We start from the raw sequence: 19,851 nt of genomic DNA on the forward strand, positions 1-19,851 counted from the left end.
GCAGCTCTGACCGGGGGATGCCCCACATCCGTGTCTGCTCACAGAAGCACACACAGATGCACGCACGGATCTGGCTGGAGGTGCTTCCCCTGGAGTCCGTTGAAACCAGCAGGTTAGTTGAGCATCTGCTGTGTGCAGAGTTCAGCCCTGGGGGCTGGTGAGGTAGAGGAAACCTGTGCAGAGCTAAGACCACAACCAGGTGAGGGGAGCCCCTGGGTACAGGGCCGTGTAGAGGGGAGCAGGCCCTCTGCAGGGAGGCGTGTCCAAGCAGGGGCAGATTCTGAAGCTTATGTAATCTGGGGAGTCTCTTTAAGATGAAGAATGTACAACGAAGGATAGAGAATAATCTGCAGAGCCTTGAGAGAGACCTATGCAGGTGTGGGGCCTGAAGCTTAAGCCTCACTAGTTCGTGGTAGACCTGCCTCAGTGGTCATGGAAGGCTTCCTGGAGTAGGAGGTGAGGTCGGAGCTGGGTCTGGGGCGAATCCATCGGCCTGGAGACACTGGGCGTCTCCCAGGCCTCTGTTCTCGGCCGGCAGCCCTGCCCTCGAGAAGCCGGATGGATTCATAGGCTCTTACAGGCCTTTGGCAAAGGATGGCGTTTCTCTGGAAATGTTTCTTCCCTGTTTGGGGGAAAGGAGGCTGGTGGAGTGGGCACGACCACAGATGAGCCATGTGACAAGAGTATGTGTGATGTTGGATGTCTGGGTCCAGGCCTGTTGCCCTTGCCTGTGTCACCTTCCCTTCTGGGTCTCAGCCTTGGGGTGTCCGTCTCTGTCTGGACTCCGTGTCCCCCATCCAGGCGTCCCACTTTGTTCCCATGTGACTCGCTTGGTCACGTGTCAGGAAGGCCCCGCCTCCTACCCGCCTTGTGCCGACTGCACTGCAGACCCCCAGTGTGTCTGGGCACGTCTCGCACGTTTTCACGTCTGTCTCCCCAGCACAGAGGGGGCAGCGGTGAACCAGATGAGTGAACATGTCTCGTGAGTGGGCCCAGGTGCGGATCAGCTGTTTGTGGTTCTGTGTGGGAGAAGCTGAGCGAGGGGCAGAGCAGAGTGGGCTTGGGCGACTCCTTCAGCCTCGCAGAGCCTCCGTTTCCCCAGATGCAGGATGGGGATGGTAGTGGGGCTTGTCCCACTAAGCGGCTGAGAGGGTCACAAGGGATGATCCCTGAGGCATGTGCAGCTCCTTGCCTGACACACGTTAGCTGCTCCTGCTGGTGGAAGCAGCGTAGGTGAGCGGTTACAAGGACAGGCTCTGAAGCCGAGGTCCCTGTGTTCGGATCAGATCCCAGCTCTGCACATATCGTGTCCCTGCTTATTTCTTCATCTATAAAATGGGCACCTTAATACCTACAGGATGCAGTGATTGAGAAGCATTTCTCAAGTGCCCGTCACGTCCTCAGCACTCAAGATCACTGGCTTCTGCCTCTCCTCCTGTTGCTGCTGCTGCTGTTGTTATTGGCTGGCTGTGTCCATGTGGCAGGGAAGGGTGGGAGAAGGGGCTTGTTTGTTTCTCAGACCACCACGCACACAAGCCGCAGACACCCTCTCTCATAGCTCCTGGCAGCTTCAGATGTGGTGTGCCATTCTAGAACTATAGCGCCCCTCATGAATCTCCAGCTGCTGGGGGTGCAGCCGTGGTTCTCCTGCCCTTCTCACCTCCCCTGTGCTCTGGCTTCTGAATCTGGAGCAGAGATGACAGGAGAAAGATGTGTCCGAGTTTGCTCTTGCTTTGGGCTGTTGCTCAGGAGTGAGGGCTGTGGAGCCCATCTTACAGATGAGGAAACTGAACGCATAGAATCCGTTGAACCTGTGGGTGAACCACATCCAGCTCATGGGGGTGCCTCTCCCAGCCCCCCTCCTTCAGCCGTATTTGAAGCAATATAAAGTTACGGCCTAACTAGCAAAAAAGCTCATCTATGCATTAAGACTCCACGCCACAGCATCCTCGGTGGTCGCAGTGCCTGCCAGTGCCATTTCCACCAGAGGTGTGAGCACCTGCTGTGCGCCAGGCTCCTGCCGGATGTGCGGAAATGGAGGAGGCCTCACTGACAGGCTGATGGAAGTCAGAAGAATAGCTGCATAGGACGGTCACTCAACACGTGCTCGTCATGTACCTACTATATGCCATTCATGGAATGCACAGAAACGCATAGCAAGCCCACGATTCCTGCCCTCAGAACTGGTGGCTGACAGGGTAGCCGATACAGGGACACAGATTTCTGCAGCCTCAACATGTAAGTGGTGAGGGGAGCCCCATCCGGCTGGAGCTTTGGAAGAGGCACAGAGATGGGCAGGTACAAAGGTGTGTGAGGGTCAGGCAGGTGGTGGTTTGGCCGCATGTGATGGCTGACGGCAGCAGATATGTGGCGGGAATCACTGGGACAGAACTCCTCAGGTTTGCAGGGGACCCCTATGGACACAGACTCACAGAACATCATGGTGGAAGGGGCCTTCAGAAGTCCTCCAACTCCCTGATTTTACAGATGAGGAAACTGAGGCCCACAGAGAGGAGAGGGCCCACACAGGGTCAACAGCAAGCTGGTGGCAGAGGTGGGATTAGAACCCAGCTCTGTGAGACCTCGAGGATCTCTGGCTGATTAATTCGTCTCTGGCCTGTAGCTCACACTGATTGTAGTAAATCCACCTGCCAGACACTGTGCTAAGCAGTCCACCCGCCTCATTCATACACACCGTCTTATAAACCCTGGGCCGGTAAGTGCTGTATCATCTCCATTTGACAGATGGGGAAACTGAGGCAGGTTAAGCAGCTGACCTTGGGTCGTTGGGCTGATGAGTGGAAGAGCTGGGTCCTGACCTTAGGAGGTGGAATTCTGACACTGTGCCCTTTAACATTATCCTCTCCTGTGGCCCCAGAGAGGGCCACAGTTCTGGGGGCAGTGGTCAGAGCAGGGCCAGGGCCATGTGCCAACAGCATGGCTGCTGCTAAGGGCCAGAAGCTCAGGACTCTTCCTCTGCTGTCCTCGCTGGTGGCCCGAGTTGCATGAGGCAGATACTGTTACTGAAGCCGGGGTCAGAGAGACCATTACACTGGGGAGACTGGGACTGTGGCTTATGGTTTTTCTCTCGTATGTTACCTCTTTATATTAGTCTGTCATTTCATGAGGCTTCTGCAGATCTCCCAAAAGTATTAATTTTTTCTCCCTGGACCTCTGAACCTCAATTGATTTTCTGAAAAGAAAGCCTTCATAGTCACAGTTATGTTTCTCTCTGAATAGGAAACAGGTAGTGTTTGTTTGGGGCGGGAGGAGGCTGAATTGTAATCAAGGAGAACAAAATTCCTCGATAATCCCTATAGAACCACTTCAGACCCACTAGGAAGGCTAAAATAACAAAGACAGACAATAGCAAGTGTTGGTGAGGATATGGAGAAATCAGAACCCTCAACGCTGCCAGTGGGAATGCAAAATGGTGTGGCTGAAAATGGTCTGGCAGTTCTTCAAAATGTTAAACGTAGAGTTACCACATGGCGCAGCCATTCCACGCCTGGGTATACCAAGAGAAATGAAGATGTATGTCCCCCCAAACACTTCTACATGAATACCCCTAGGAGCACTGTTCATACAAGCCAAAAAGTGGAAACAGTCCAACTGTCCGTCAAGAGATGGATAAACAAAATGTGGCACAGCCATGCAATGCAATATTATTTGGCCGTTAAATGGAATGAAGTACTGATACATGCTAGAACACGGATGGACCTTGAAAACATTGTACTGAGTGAAAGAAGCCAGACACAAAAGGACAAATGGTGTATGATTCCATTAATATGAAATGTCTAGAGTAGGCAAATCCATAGAGATAGAAAGTAATTTAGTGGTTGCCAGGGATTGGGGAGAGGGAGGAATGTGATTGATGGCTAAATGGTACATGGTTTCATTTGGGGGTGACGAAAATGTTCTAAATTAGATAGTGGTGATGGTTGCACAGCTCTGTGACTATACTAGAAAGCTCTGGATTGTACTCTTTGAAAGGGTAAATTTTATGGCATATGAATTGTATATCAGTAAAGCTATTATAACAAAAAAACAAATCCCTGTAAAAAACCATTGAGGCTGTGCTTTAAGCAGAGGGGTGTGGATGTGACAGGACAGAGAGCAGGGATGCACTTCTGTTTTTACTTAGTGAAAAATGGAAATTGAATTTTTAAAAAAGCCTCTCCTTCAGTCATGTTTCTGGGAAGCATTACAAGCACTATCCCTTGGCTGACCCTGGGTGTAAGATGCATTCTCTCCAAGAAGGAATGAAACAGAGAGGAGAAGACTCCAGGCAGCAGCTGCTCTCAGAGCCTGGCCCCCAGGCCATAGGATGCATGTGGTCCGGTCTCAACGCGCCGTTTCACGTCTGTGGGTGTCTTTTTCTCCATCTCCACTTTACAGGTGTGGAGGCCCACCAGGAGGATCATGCAGTGGGTTAGCAGTGAATGCAGGACTCCCCCGTCTCTGACCCCCGTCTTCTTGGGCAGTTTCCACTGTCTGAGATTGAAAGTTCCCAGTTACAGTGCGGGTGGTATCCAAGAAAATCTCATGTGCCTTTGAAGGAGGGGGACCTGTGAGGGGTCAGTTTTGAGTGACCAGGAAATATCAGGGCAGAAGATGCCACCTGGGGAAGGTCTGGAGGGACGTTTGAGTGACCTCTGCAGGTGCTGAGGGATGGGGGAGGAGACACAGGACAAGATGAAATGTCTGAGGATTTGGAAATCCCTGATTTCGCGCCCAGCCCTCTCTTCCATCCACTTCCATGCTCTTCCAGCTGCCCTGCTAATTAATTAGGATAGTCATATTGACCAAGTCCGTCCTCCTGTCTCCTCCATCTCAAACTTTCCAGCTCCTGGAGATCACAGCCCCGAGGCCCCCCTGCCCCTCCCGCCAAGCTGGCGAGCTCTGGGAAGGCCCCAGCCTATCTCAGAGGAGCCAGAGGACGTTACATCTGCAATCTGGCCTCCTCCATGCGTATGTCACTGCACCGGCAAGGGTGGAGCGAGGGGCCAGAGCACCCACTGAAAGGCTCCCAGTGAGGAAAGCGTTCACTTTTTATGAGTTATGAGGCCATTTTGGCTGTGCTCAGGGTTATGGCTCCCAGTGAGTGTCACATGGGACGGCATTTAATGGGCAGAGCCGGACAGCCCTGGACCAGGTTACAAAGTTCTCTTCCCCCCATGTGGGTGCACATGTCCTTTTATGACTCTAGGCTGCTGGAAAGGACTGTGCTCATTTGGAGGGTCGTTTAAGGTCACGAGCTCTGGGCAGCTGTAATTTATGTTCCCTTTAAAGCACAAGTCAACCCAGAGGGAGGGAGACCGGCTCTGTGAAGACTAGTCTGGGGGTTTAGAACTTGGCCCCTCTGCAGGCTGGCCAAAAAGGACCTACTGTGTTCTAGGCAACGGCTACTTTTACTATCATGTTCTTATTAGAGCCCACAATGAACCTATACAGTCATCCCCACTTGACAGATAAGAAACAGATGGTGGGTGACTTGCCTAAGGTCACCGAGTGACTCTCCTTGATCTGATGCCAAAGTTTTATACCACTTGATCTCTAAACCTACAGTGCTGACCACGTGGCATTTTGTCTGTTTTCCCAGCATGTGTCATTACCCTTGATTTACAGATTAAAAAAAAAAACAACGGAGCCATGGAAAGTTGAAGTAACTTGCTTGAAGTGGTAGAGCTGGGATTCAAACCAAGTGTTCTGACTTCTGAGCTCATCCTCTTAACTAATACATTGCACTGTGCTTTCTGTGAGGCCAGGAGAGTGCTTTAGTCATCTTTGAGGCCTCCATGTGTTTGCACTTTGAAGTAGGTGCTAATTTGTGTTTGTTGAATGAGTGAGGGAGTGGATGGATGGAAGGAAGGATGATTGCGTAGCTGGATAGTTGAGTGGGTGGGTAGAAGGCTGGCCAGATAGGTGCGTGGATGAATGGATGCAGCAATGGATGGCTAAGTAGATGGGTAATTGGATAGATGATGGGTAGAGGAGTGGATGGAGAGGAGGGCGGTAGGGAGGAGTGGCTAAATGGGTGAGTGGATGGACAAGTGTATAGATGGGTGAGTGAGTAGATGGGTAGGTTTTGGGTCAGAGGGCTTTCTCATATGTAATCTATTGGTATATTCAAAGAAGGTGTCTAGACACACCGATGTAGAGAATGGACTTGAGGACACGGGGAGGGGGAATGGTAAGCTGGGATGAAGTGAGAGAGTAGCATGGACATATATACACTACCAAATATAAAATAGATAGCTAGTGGGAAGCAGCCGCATAGCACAGGGAGATCAGCTCGGTGCTTTGTGACCACAGGGAGGGTGGGAGGGTGGGAGGGAGACCCAAGAGGGAGGGGATGTGGGGATATATGTATACATATAGCTGATTCACTTTGTTGTAGAGCAGAAACTAACACACCATTGTAAAGCAATTATACTCCAATAAAGATGTTAAAAAAGAAAAAAAAAATGTGTCTAGAGACAACACCTCACCTAGTTATGATTATAATGGGCATTTTGACTGGAGAGACCATAGAACAGAAAATGTGTTTGTTCACCACTGTATTACCAGTACCTACAGTACAGAGTCTGAATGACCAAAAAGCAAGCAGATAGGAACCAGATAGCTGAAAATACAGACCTTGCAGCCTTCCTTAGGGCATACTGTGTAGAGGACCCACCTCACAGGTTTATGTTGACAGACTAGGGCAATGGGTGGGCTATGTGAGGGTTCCCAGTCTGTCCTCCGAGGGAGGAAGTGGCTACTCACCCAGGACACGAGTTCTCCAGGGCCTGTCAGAGCATTTGGGCAGAAGTTATTAAGAAAACATTTGGAGGTGTTTATCTTCCCCTGTATTTGAAGATCAGCCTGGTAGCAAATATCAGGGGTCTGTAGAGGCAGTTCTGTCTTGATTTGCTTATTTAACAAATGACTTTGGTCCAATATAAGGTCTGTCACTACAGCTTCCACTGAATCTGTTAAGGCCTCGGATTATACTTGCTCTTTTATGTTGTGAAAGCATGTTTTTTGTTTGTTTGTTTTGCGGTACACGGGCCTCTCACTGTTGTGGCCTCTCCCTTTGTGGAGCACAGGCTCCGGACGCGCAGGCTCAGCGGCCATGGCTCACGGGCCCAGCCGCTCCGCGGCACGTGGGATCTTCCCGGACCGGGGCACGAACCTGTGTCCCCTGCATCGGCAGGCGGACTCCCAACCACGGCGCCACCAGGGAAGCCCTGAAAGCATGTTTTTAATGGCAGTTTGTCCCCGTCTGCTGTGCTCACAATCCCTCAATAGGACAGTGAAATAAATGAGCCAGAATATCATCAGAGAACCCAAACCCTTGTCTCCTGACTTCCCTTTTAGATCTTTCTAGAAAACAGAAGTGAGAGGAAGAAGGAGAATAAAAAGAGCCTGAGCCACATTTCTAGCCAGAAGCTAAGGTTGGATTGAGGACAGATGGTTGGTGGGTCAGCAGTAACCACGTTTGTCTCTAAGGTCTGTGCATCTTCAGTGGAGGGCAAGATCATTTTAGTCAAACGTGTTATAGGTTAATTATTGTATGGTTTATCTTAAAGTGTTAGAAGACTACGTACTGTGACTTCATGGGTATTATCACTCAGGATGAGGTCAGAATAGTTCAGATGTTAAAAATGAGCTGACATTAGACGACAGTCGGTCAATAATGGAACAGCCGTGCACAGCCAGGCCAAGCTGGTAAGGAGGAGAGCTCACATTTATTGAGTTATTAAGTGCTGGGAACTGTTCTGAGTGTCTTGCATTATTTAATTCATTGAATCCTCCCAGCAGCTCAGTGAATTGGGCACTGATGAGGCTTAGGGAGGTTAAACATGGCCATTAAGTGGCCGAGCCAGGGTTTGAACCCAGGCAGTCCCACCCAAGAGTGAGCTCTAATCGCTGCACTCTGCTGCTTCTCAGAAAGGAAATAAAAGAAGAGCACAGACAACAAAAGCAAAGCCTCTTTTGCCCTTGCAACCTGAGACCCAACCCCGCACGTCAGTGCACTGAGGGAACCCGACTGGGCCTCTGTTTTCATGTCTGTAAAGTGGGATCAAGCATAGGCAGAGGCATCTTCAGAAGCGATGGGTGTTGGTCCAGATTTGCCCCGTGACGTTGAGCCAGGCTCTCCGCCTCTCTGGAGGTTTGGTGTCTGTGAGCTCTCTCCCCAGTGTCACCCATGGCTCTGCTCCGAGGAATCCAGCCCTTGCCTGGTTTGAGGCAGAGCCCCCGGATGCCTGGTGGAGTCTGATGCTGGGCAGACTTCATGGCAGCATCAGGGCCCAAGGATGCCCACCTTCCCCAGCCCCAGGTTGAGTGGAGCCTTGCCTGGCAGGCTGGGCTGTTGGTGCCAAATCCCAACAGCACTGGAATATCCCTGAGCAATTTGAGCAAGACGGTGACAAGATCAGATTGGATTTGAGAGGGTCCTTCTGGCCGCTGGGTGAGCAGATCAGAGGGCAGTCGGGGGGAATGGGAACCAATAGGAAGCAAGTGTTACAGACATCCAGGCAAGAGGTGGCTTGGACCACAAGGCTGTCATAGAGATGCCAGTGGAGTCGGGGAAGATTTGAAGGTGAATTTGGGAGAGGTTTAATGTTCAAGCAGCGGCTGGCTGTGCGGAAGATGCTCGGGTTTCCAGCTTGCTGCCTGGGAGGATGGAGACACCCTTTACCCGGCGGGAGGCTTGGCTGGGAATCCTTTCCGCCTTCACAGCACGTTCTAGGAAAGGCCTGCCGTATACTTGCTTTTCCTTGATAAGGAGGAGGAATGGTCCGGGGCACAGTTAACTGCTCCCTGCCTCACCATTCCTGGCCATCCTTCACATGACTAATGGGCTCCTGCTGGGGCCTAATGTGGCCATTCCTCATGGAGGGAGAGCAGGGCTCGGCTCCCTGTCTGAGGACATGCACAGCTCTGGAGGGAGGGGAGCTGTAGCTCAGTGAGACTGTCCACGCCATCCCTTTCTTGAGCATGGTTCTGAGCTCCCTCAGCAGCTGCAGTGTTCCTGACCTCTGGGCCAGGGGACGGCTCCTTAGAGGAGGGAACTGGTGGCCCCAGCAGGAGGGGAGGCTCTCGCATGCCTTTGTACACCTCCATGGTATATGGCTTGTTGCAGAGTACTTGTTTGCTCTCGTAGTTTGAAAGAAAAGAACAAAGTAAATCTTGAAAAAGAGGACGAAAGAGGAGTGGCCAGAGGGGTGTGCAGTTGGATGGCAGAGTGGGTTGTGGCGCAGCCTGGATCAGGGCTGTGCCTCTGCAGACAAGTGCACAGCTCCAAGCCCTCACCACTCTCATACACACACACACACTCGCACTCACACACACACTCGCACTCTCACACACACACACACTCGTACTCTCACACACTCACACACACACACACTCGCACACACGCAGCAAGAGACCAGGCAGGGACAGGCTGCTGATCTTTCTAGCCTCTTCGCCAGTGTGTGGACCAGGGGACGCCCGTCCTGCTCCAGGCAGACCCTTGTTTCCTGGGCTCCAGGTGTTCTGGAGAGAGGTGTCCATGGTCTGGCTCCTATCATAGTCAGGAAGGAGCTCCAAGAAGGGCCTCTACTTGCACTGCAGCCCAAGGCTCAGTTTCTCCTCTCCTGATGTACCCACCCCGGCCATGCTTCCCCCTGCCCGAACCAGACCTGAGGCAAGGGCCCTGCACCTGCCCGCCAAAGGCCTGGGCTAGAGTTGGCAGGGCCACTCCAGAGGATGGAGGCTCTCTCCTTGCCGCCCTTCCTCTGTCTGTCCATCCATCCATCCATCATTCCCAGAGGGCAGGAATCAGTATTTGATAAGACGCCTTAATTTTTAGCATGAGGAGAAGTTTTGTGAGAAGTTGTCTGGGACCACATTGCCAAAGGCAGGAGGGAGCCATTGAAGGTTCTTGAGTAGGAAGGGGATGTGGCCCAATTTCTGTTGTAGAACAATCACTGCTGTGTGGAGAGGGAGGCTGGGAGCAAGGAGCAGAGCAAGGAGGCTGTTGTGATGGGGCCGGAGCATCCTCTGTGAGGAAGGTTTAGAAGGCAGAGAAAGGAGGGTTCCTGTGCTCCAGGTCGGCTTACGTCCCATGCCAGGCTCTCTGCTGCCTCGGTGCCTTTACACATGCTGCTTCCGGCCTGGAACACTTCCCCTCCTATCACAAGGCTCCTTCTCCTCCTTCTGGTCTCAGCCTCAGAGGTGCCTTCCCTGACCTATCTCAACAGCCCCCCTCCTGTTACTGTCTATAAGAGCACATCCTTCTCCTTCACGTGTCACCATGTATGATCATATATTAGCTTTTCCCTTTTTGAGGACAGGGACCATATCTGCTTTATTCACCGGTGTTTTACCCACTGCCTAGCTGTGTGCCGGGCATAAAGCGGGCAATCAATGAATACTTAATCAGTTAATGCCATTGGCTACATAATAGTCATAGTTATGTAGATAGGAGATTATCACACCTCAGTAAGCTTTCTACATATTGATCCTCACAGCATCTGCCAAGAAAATGAGACTAGCAGTCATTATTCCAGAGTAGCCTAGGTGGAAACTGATACCCTGAGCTGTGTCTTGTCCATGATCTGGCTGGCAGCAGGGCTCGGGCGAGGGGCTCGAATGCACATCCCAGACTCTGTCTGCCACATCATTGCATCCCTTCTTCAGGCCCAGAGGACACGGCCACCTTGAAGACTGACCCTGCTGCCCAACCAGGCCAGTCCAGACTGCCAGACTGATCAAAATGAACGTCTCTTGCCCTCATAGTAATTATTTGTACCTTCCTTCAGCATCACAGCCTACCTCGTGTCTAAGGGAGACAAGTCTGTCTTGAACAGCATGTGTAAAGGTAATAAGGCAGCAAAGAGCTTGGAATGTTCAAGGAACTAGTAGGAGAACAGACTGGCTGGAGTGAGGGCAGGAAGGAGGTTCTTATTCACTTCTGGGTCCTCATGGAAGCACAGAGCACTCATTAATGGCTCATGGCATTAGTAGGGCCCCTGGCCTGTTCGCTTTCCCTTTGTTGGACAGGGAGCTCTAACCCTCTCTCTCCTCTGCTCTGACCCCAGCGCCTACACAGAGCCCTATAAGGTCTGTCCCATCTCGGCAGTGGCCCCCAAGGAGGACCTCACGTCGGATGAAGAGCGGGGAAGCTCGGAGGAGGAGGACGGTGCTCCAAGAGACCCCAGCCTCACCCACAAGGTAGGGCTCCCCACCCCAGGCCGGGGGCCGGTGGGAGGTGGGCGTCAGAGATGTGAAGGTGGAGAGAGGGTCCACTCCTTCCCTTCTCCGTGCGGAGGGAGCTGTTTTCAAACAGCTGACGCCAAGGTGGATGCAGAGGCTGAGTCACAGGGCGGCTGGGACTGCGGCCTGAAGGCACGTGGCAGACACGGGGGCGCTGATGCTGCGGGGGTGACTGCTGACATCCTCCTGGGTCCCAGGAAGCCTGGGGATGAAGCGGAATAGAGCCTCCTGATTTGAATCCGAACAGGGCTGGATTCCAATGACCTTGGTCCCCTGGGCAGCCTCAGTTACCTCATCTGTGACGTGGGAATTGTGAGGGTAAGATGAGTTAAAAGGGTTATTATGAGCAAGTTTCGTGAAGTGAAAACTTCAGAATGAGAGCTGGTGTCCCCGTTCCCTGCAGTGATGCTGAGGGGGCAGGGCTCAGAGAAGGGCTGTTACTTCTCTGGAGGCAGATGGCGAGTTGGGGCCCAAGTCACAGTGGAGGCCCGGACCTTCGCACTGGGTGTCGGGCATTGCGTGTGACGTGGTTACCTCTGCTCGGCCGATCTCGTCCTTCCCTACCCCTTCCAGGAGGCACGGGCTGTCTCCCGTGTTTCCCGTTTGCAGAAACTGTCAGAGCGGAAGAACTTGCCCAGTGCCACATGGCTGTTACTAGTGTCACCCAGGAGACAACACAAGGTGCTGGGGGCCAGGAATTCAGACCAGGGGGACACCCCAGCTGCACGGAAGGTTGAGGCCAGCCTGAAGTTCTCCCCCTCCCCCATCTCGCGGGCCCGCTCCCGTCTGCCATCTGCCAGGGAGGGGCCGGGGCGGTAGAGGAAGTGCCCTTGGGCCCCTGTTCCTGGCTGTCTCCCACTCTGGGCATCTTCCCCTCCCAGCTTAGGTGAGGCGGGCCCCTCTGATTACAGACTCTTCCTGTGGGAGCACTTGGTACAGGTGCCTGGCCCCTACCAAGCATTTTATAAATGGGCGTGTCTTTGATTTCGTTTCGTACACTCGATTTCTTTTAAAACTTCACTCTCCTGTCTGCCCATGTACCCAGTGCTGTGGGAGCGGTGAAAGGGGCTTTCCCACCGGCTCATCTGCACCCGCTTCCCCTTCCCTCTCTAGATGGCGAGCTGTCTGCTGGGCACTCCCAGCTTCCTCATCTGCTGTTTCACTCCTTACAAACACTTTGAAGCCGGTACCGTTGTCTTGTTTTGCAGTCGAGGACACAGAGGTTCAGAGAGGTTAAGTAACTTGCCCAAGGCCACAGTGCTAGTGGTTGAAGGGGTTGGACTTGAAAACGGGTCTGACTCAAAACCCAGTCTTGTTTGTTTTTCCGCTGCAGTCCGGTAGCCTCCTCTTATCTCTCCACTTCTTCCCTTCACCCAAGAAGAAGCTATTGGCTCCTGGAGTGGGGAGAGGGTGACAAGGGAGGCAAGCTTTGAGTGAGTGGTGCCCGTTTAGAGATGATTTTGGCTTTTCTGGGCATCCCTGGGGTCATGGAGCCTGGGAGCAGAAAGACATAGCTGTCATCGGGGATTTGGTCCTTTCTCTGAAGCTGGGAGCTGGGGCTGGATCCCAGGCCCAGAAGAGTTGAAGAGCTGAGAGGGCAGTGGGGCCCGTGTGCACCTTTCTGTACCTCGTGATGATTTCCGACCAGTCACTGATTTCTCTGTTAAACCTTCCTCTGGGACCACCTGCATCTCCGCCTCCTGCTGGTCACTTCCCATCCTGAGAAGGACGGTCCTGTCATCCTGAGAGCACAGAGGGAGGAGTGTGGGTCCAGACTCCCCACGGCAGGTCAGTCCAGTCTCGGGAGCCCAGCCTCTTCAGCTGCCGAGCGGACTGACTGCCACCCCCCACCCCCCGCCATGCTCTCTTCCTCCTTATGAGGCCTTCGTGATGTAGCAGAGGTAAAATGGTCTTTAGCAATCAGGTTCTCTTTGCCCGAGGCGTGCTGTGCTAGATGGTCCTCATAATGTATGAAGTCATCACGGGGGAGGGTTACGTGCCCTGGGACACTCATTCCTGGTCCTTGTGCCCTTATGGACGTAACCGGTATGCAGTTTGGTGTGTATCCTTCTAGAACTTTTTCCCTGTATTCACCTACGTATATCATCATTATGCGTGAGAAATGGATGGTATTGTTTGTGGAGTTGTGATTTTTTTTTTTCCGTAAACCACATCAAACTATAAGAAACGGGAGTGGAGGGGTAACTCGGCTGGTAGTATCTTAGAGATCTTCCCACATCGGTACAGGGAGCTCTAACTTAATATTTTCCTGCCCTATAGTATTCCAGTGTCTGGATGTGCTGTCATTTACTTTGCTCTCCCCCTGCTGAGGGACATTTACAATGTCTCTTTTTTCTGCTCAGTGGACAGCACTGCAGGGCACCTGTTCATACCCCTCCTTACACGCACGTTTTTGCCGAGGGGATCGGAGAGCACTTGCAGTTTCAATCAGTCTTCATACCTGCTGCTAAATCCCCTGCCCCCAGTCTGTTACAGACACTCCCTGGCAGCCCTCAGGGTGGAAGGGCTCCCAGATCGCTGGGAGCTTTCCGGACTGAGCAATCTTTCCTGGCTCCTTTCTGCTGCAGACGGTTTGGTGGGGCAGGGGTTGGGAGGAGGGGCATTTGCTTCTTATTCTTTTGCCTTCCATTCTCTGTGAAAATTCTGTTTCTCAAAAGGCAGACCTCGCCTCCGTCTTGTCCTGGGGGAAGTGGGACCCAGATTACCATCTTGAACCGTCTCAAAGGGGCAGACCTGGACCAAGTGTGTGTGCTCATAGAATTGCCTCCCCGGGGCCTTGGGAGGCGTGTTTGGGGGTGTAGTGGTGAGCCCCACCCTTCTTACAGTGTGATATGGTTTATGTAACAATACATAAAAAGAGCTGAGCCCCACCCTTCCCAGATGTTTTGGGGTGACCGAGTCAGGAGGGGAGAGGATTTTGGAGCAGCACAGGATGGTGGGCCCAGCTGGTCCACCCACCTGTCTGACCTCTCTCTCTCCCTCTCGCAGACGTACAAAGGGTGTGGGTTGAAGGAAAGAGGGGGCAAAAAAGGAGAATCAAGAGGGACCTAAAAATAGATCTAGCAATGAAAGGAGACATTCAAAGGCGGGCTGGCGAGTTGCCCCTCCCTGACAATGCGCCCGGTTTTCAGGCTGATGGCGACTTTTCAGGCGAGATACCAGCTCCCCTGAGACCAGCCCAGGAGTTGGCAGCCCCTCCCGGCTACCTCCTCCCTGGCCGGGCTCCCGCTGTCACCATGGACGTTGTTTCCTGGCCGGGTCCACCCCTGAGCCCAGCCCTGTCCCCTGGAGCAGACCCATCCTGCCTTCACGCCCTCCCTGGTCCCCGCCCACTCAGGACATCCCCTCCCTGGCTGCACCCAAGGTCCTGGCGGCCTGGCCCAGGCCTCCTTGCTGACCTCGTGACCCTAGCCTTGCACCTGTGGCCTTGCCTGACCATCTGCCTGGGTTAAAGGATCTGCGTGGGGAATTCCCTGGCGGTCCACTGGTTAGGACTCTGTGCTTTCACTGCCGAGGGTGAAAGTTCAGTCCCTGGTCAGGGAACTGAGATTCCACCAGCTGCGTGGCACAGCCAAAAACCAAACCAAACCAAAAACAAGAATCCACTTGAACCCTGGTCATTTCCACTGGGTGAGTCTCCAGCCTGTGTTAAATGTCACACTATGCCTTCTCCATGCTGGAGACCCTGAACCCCCGTTCCGGCTGCGCGTTGGCTCCACTGCAGACACGCGCTCCTCCGGGCCCCGGGGAGGCCATTCCAAACCTGCTGCAGCTTCCTCTCCTGCAGCCTGTTCTCCTTCCCAGAAAACACTCTCCTGTCGATGTGAACTCCCCCCCATCTGCACCTCTTCTCTCTGTGTCCTCACCCAGTTTCACCCGTCCCTCCTCTTCTTCAACAGAATTTTATTTATTTACTGAGTACTTACTGAGCACCTACTATGTGCCAGGCACCCTTCTAAGGGCTGAAGATACAGCAGCCACAAGTCAAAAGACTCTGCTAGAGTCTACATTCTAGAAGGGGATGAACAATCATCCAGAAAACTCCCAAGGTGGGTTTAGGTGGTGAAAGTGCTATAAACAACGAACAAAGCAGACCACGGTGGCAGAAGACAGAGCACTGGGGGTGAGGAGAGGGAGGAAACTTAGACAGGGAGGCTGGAGAAGGCTGGGGTTTTTTTTTTTTTCCATTTTTAAAAATTTTGTGAAAATACACATAACATAAAATCTTCCATCTTGACCTTTTTTTTTTTTTTGGCAATACGGAGGCTTCTCATTGTTGTGGCCTCTTCCATTGCGGAGCCAGGCTCCGGACACGCAGGCTCAGCAGCCATGGCTCATGGGCCCAGCCGCTCCGCGGCATGTGGGGTCTTCCCGGACCGGGGCATGAACCTGTGTCCCCTGCATTGGCAGGCGGACTCTCAACCACTGCGCCACTAGGGAAGCCCCAGCTTGACCATTTTTAAGTATGTGGCCTTAAGAACATTCACGTTGGGACTTCCCTGGTAGTGCAGTGGTTAAGAATCTGCCTGCCAATGCAGGGGATGTGGGTTCGATCCCTGGTCCAGGAAGATCTCACATGCCATGGAGCAACTAAGCCCATGTCCCACAGGTACTGAGCCCGCGTGCCACAACTGCTGAAGCCCTTGCGCCTAGAGCCCGTGCTCCACAACAAGAGAAGCCACCGCAATGAGAAGCCCGCGCGCTACAAAGGAGAGTAGCCCCCGCTCGCCGCAACTAGAGAAAGCCCGTGCGCAGCAACGAAGACCCAACAGATCCAAATAAATAAATAAATAGAAAAAAATGGGAAAGAGAGAGAACAGTAAACTTACATTAAAAAAAAGAAAAACAAAACGTTCACCTTATTGTGCAACCATCCTCACCACCCATCTCCAGAACTTCTTCATCTTCCCAAACTGAAGCTCAGTATCCCTTAGACAGCAACTCCCCACCACAGTCCTCCTGGCACCCACCGCTCTGCTCTCTGCTTCTGTGATTTTGACTACTCTCATGCGTGGAATCATACAGTATTTGTCTTTTTGTGTCTGGCTTATTTCACTTAGCAGCACGTCCTCAAGGTTCATCCATGTTGTTCCAGGTGTCAGGATTTCCTTCCTTTTTAAAGCTGAATAATATTCCATTATGTGTACGTATCACGTGTTGTTTGTCAGTTCATCCATCGATGGATGCTTGGGTTGCCTCCACTTTTCCACTGTTATGAATCAGGCTGCTGTGAACATGGGTGTACAGATATCTCTTTAAGACATTGCTTTCAATTCTTTTGTCTATGTACCCAGTAGTAGAATTGCTAGATCACATAGTCAATCTATTTTTAATTTGGGGGGGAACTGCCATACTATTTTACAGCTGCCCCATTTGACTTTCCCTCCAGAGATGCAGGCAGGTTCCAGTTTCCCAGAGAAGGCCTTTGTGATAAGGAGGCACCCTTCGAGCAGGGAGCTGAACGTTGTGAGGGAGGAGGAAACGGGAAGGTCTAGGGACAGAGCATTCCGGGCCAGGAGCAGCAGCGCAGAGGCAGGGCGGGAGGTGGGAATGAGCCTATACAGCCGAGGTCAGCGTTGGGGCAGCAGAGAAGGGGGTGGGCTGGACGGGTTCTGCAGGACTTGGCTCCACCCACAGACGTGTTCCTCCCTGCTGTCCTGCCCCCCTTGCTGCAGTCATTTGCCCTGCACACTGTCCACCTCAGATCCCAAGCCCCCGCTCTGGTGGTCTCCCTTCCCGAGGAGCTGCCTCGGCTTCTCTGGCTCCGTTCTCTCCTTGTTCTCTCCCTACTCCCCTGACCATCCTCTCTGCCCACGCCTCCATGTGAGGCGTTGACGTCCCAGGGCCTGGGTTCCTCCAACCCCGCTGTCCTCCTGTGTCCTCTGCTTAGGCAGCCCCTTCCGGGCCAGCGGCCAGCCCTTCTCAGGTGTGTTCCCAGAGCCGACCTTCTGCCCCACCGCTCCCTGCGACCCTGCACTCCATCTGCGGACTGCTTTTTGGGGCCCTTCTTGGAAGCCCTGCAGACACCTCAAACCCAACAGATCCCAAGCTGAACTCGCCATTTTCCCATGCCCCCCACCACCCGCCCGCCTGCTTCTCCACTTGAGTTTGCTATTCTGGCGGTTGGCACCAGATTTGAAAGATTTTAAACCCCTGGCATTTCATCTTCTGTTGCCATGTCCTAATTATGGATCAAATGAAATTCAGCCTCGAAGGCTACAGAACGAGTCAGTCTGTTCTGTAAACCCACCCCAGGGCCTTTGCACTTGCACTTGCTTCCACTCTAGATGCTCTTCCTACCCTTTGCACTGCTGGCTGCAGGTCGCAGATGAGATGTCACCTCCTCAAAGAGGCCTCCCCTGCCCACCCTGCTCATTCCTGTCATTTCCTTCCTCATGCTTATCCCGAGCTGTGATTGTGTTCTTTATTTTTCTGCTTACTTGCATATTGTTTGCCTTCCCCTTTCAGAGTGGCTCCAGGAAGGCAGAGACCATGATTGTCCTATTCACAGTTACGTCCCTGCTGCCTGGCACATAAAATAGTATTGAGTAAATATCCTCCAAAAAACGAATAAGTAAGTGAATGCATTAGACTCAGTTCCTGCGTTTAAGTAAGGAAAACAAACTTCGATGAACAACAGTTTAATAAACAAAAACACTCGTTTGGTCCTGTACAATTTACAGTGCACAGCGAGGGACGGAGTGGGGAACCAAGCCTGCCTGTCACCAGCCCCACAGCAGCCATGCAGAGGGCACAGCAGTTCAGCAGAGTAGCGCAGAGACATTTTCAGGCAGTGTTGAGTGGAGGAGGACGAGGGTGCAGACTCTCGGAACCCAAAGGGGAAGGGAGAGAACAGGAGCTCAGAGGTCCGGGAGGCATCCTGGGTACCCGCCTGTCTCACACCCCTTTTTCAGGGCCCTGGAGGGCTTGAGGCTGTCAGGAGCCAAGAAGCTGGGGATGGGGGCCGTTGGGATACCCTGGTCCCGTGAGAGCTTATTCTGTGGCTAGTTTTCCTCTCTGCCAAGTCTCAGATGTGCCCCCCCCCTTTTAAAAAATTAATTAATTTATTTATTTTTGGCTGTGTTGGGTCTTCATTTCTGTGCTAGGGCTCTCTCTAGTTGCGGCAAGCGGGGGCCACTCTTCATCGCGGTGCGCGGGCCTCCCACTATCGCGGCCTCTCTTGTTGCGGAGCACAGGCTCCAGACGCGCAGGCTTCAGTAATTGTGGCGCACGGGCCTAGTTGCTCCGCGGCATATGGGATCTTTCCGGACCAGGGCTCAAACCCGTGTCCCCTGCATCGGCAGGCAGATTCTCAACCACTGCGCCACCAGGGAAGCCCTCAAACGTGCCCCTTTGACCAGTTTAGAATTCGGGCCACAGGGTCACACTCACCCTCACTTTCTCCTTCCCAGCTTCGTGATAGTCGCTCTCTGTGCCTGGTCTACAGCCCTGCTGCTGGGAGTTGGACATGTGGACCAGCAGCACCCCAGGCCCCCCTACATTTGTCCAATCAGGATCTGCATGTTTACAAGATCCCCCCGCGGTGGCTCATATGCTCACTCAGGTTTGAACTCTGGTCTGTGGGTCAGCCGTCCAGTCTGTATGGAGCACCCACGGTGCCCCCAGCTCTCTGGGGTGCCTGACCGTGGGGACTTACTGTCAGGCTGGAGACTGAGAAAGCTCCTTATGTGATAATCTCTAAACTTTACATTTTATACACTTTTATGAGGGTTACGTCTGACAGATTTTTACAAGACAAAGGCTGCTCGTGAGATGGAACAATTATGGGGCAGCCATGGCGGCCTCAGCTTTGTGACCTAAACCCTGAGCAGTGTGACTATCCCAAGTCTTAAAAGTCAGGACACAATCAGGGAGGCTTCCAGGAGGAGGTGAGGCATAAGTGCTCTGTGAAGGAGAGTAGGATGCGGCTAAGTAGAAAGGAGAGAGAGGGTACATGGGAGGCCAAAGCAGGCAGCACGAAGGCATGCAGCCGAGTCACTGACTGGCTTCTTGACTTGTGGCTGGTCCTCTCCCGAACTGAAGTGAGATGCTGAGGACAGGAAGGCTGTGTCTCGTACGAGCCGTGTGCTGGCCTGTTCAGTGAGAGCTGGCCCGGTCACAGTTACCGCCACACTCAGGCTCCTATAAGCTGAGAGAGCTGACAGAGGCATTTAGAGGTCACTTCATTTTATTTTTTTATTGTGGTAAGAACACTTAACATGAAATCTACCCTCTCAATGTCCATCGAGGGATGGATAGATAAACAAAGTGTGGTCTCCACATACAATGGAATGTTATTCAGCCTTTAAAAGGGAGGAAATCCTGTCACATGGTACAACATGGACAAACCTGGAGGACATGGTGCTCAGTGAAGCAAGGGAGTCACAGAAAGCCAAATACTGCCTGATGCCACTTACAGGAGAGATCTAAGACAGTCAGAGTCATAGAAGCAGAGAGTAGCATGGTGGTTGCCAGGGGCCAGGGGCAGAGGGAATTGGGTGTGGAGTCTGTGATGCACGAGATCCCTTCGTCTCACGGGAGGGAAGACTGCAGCTCCTGGAGAGGCCGCTGCTCGCTCGT

General features: G+C 52.7%; 1 protein-coding gene across 2 annotated transcripts in view; it reads left to right on the top strand.

Moving 5' to 3' along the window:
• Positions 1-19,851, top strand: part of FGD5 (FYVE, RhoGEF and PH domain containing 5) — a 115,716-nt gene that overhangs the window by 38,072 nt on the left and 57,793 nt on the right. For both annotated transcript variants that reach the window (XM_032650390.1, XM_032650391.1), the window contains exon 3: positions 11,076-11,208. In XM_032650390.1, coding sequence (XP_032506281.1) covers positions 11,076-11,208 — 133 coding nt within the window. The remainder of the gene's footprint in view (positions 1-11,075; positions 11,209-19,851) is intronic.

This window comes from Phocoena sinus, chromosome 11 (genome assembly GCF_008692025.1).
Source record: "Phocoena sinus isolate mPhoSin1 chromosome 11, mPhoSin1.pri, whole genome shotgun sequence".
NCBI lineage: Eukaryota > Metazoa > Chordata > Mammalia > Artiodactyla > Phocoenidae > Phocoena > Phocoena sinus.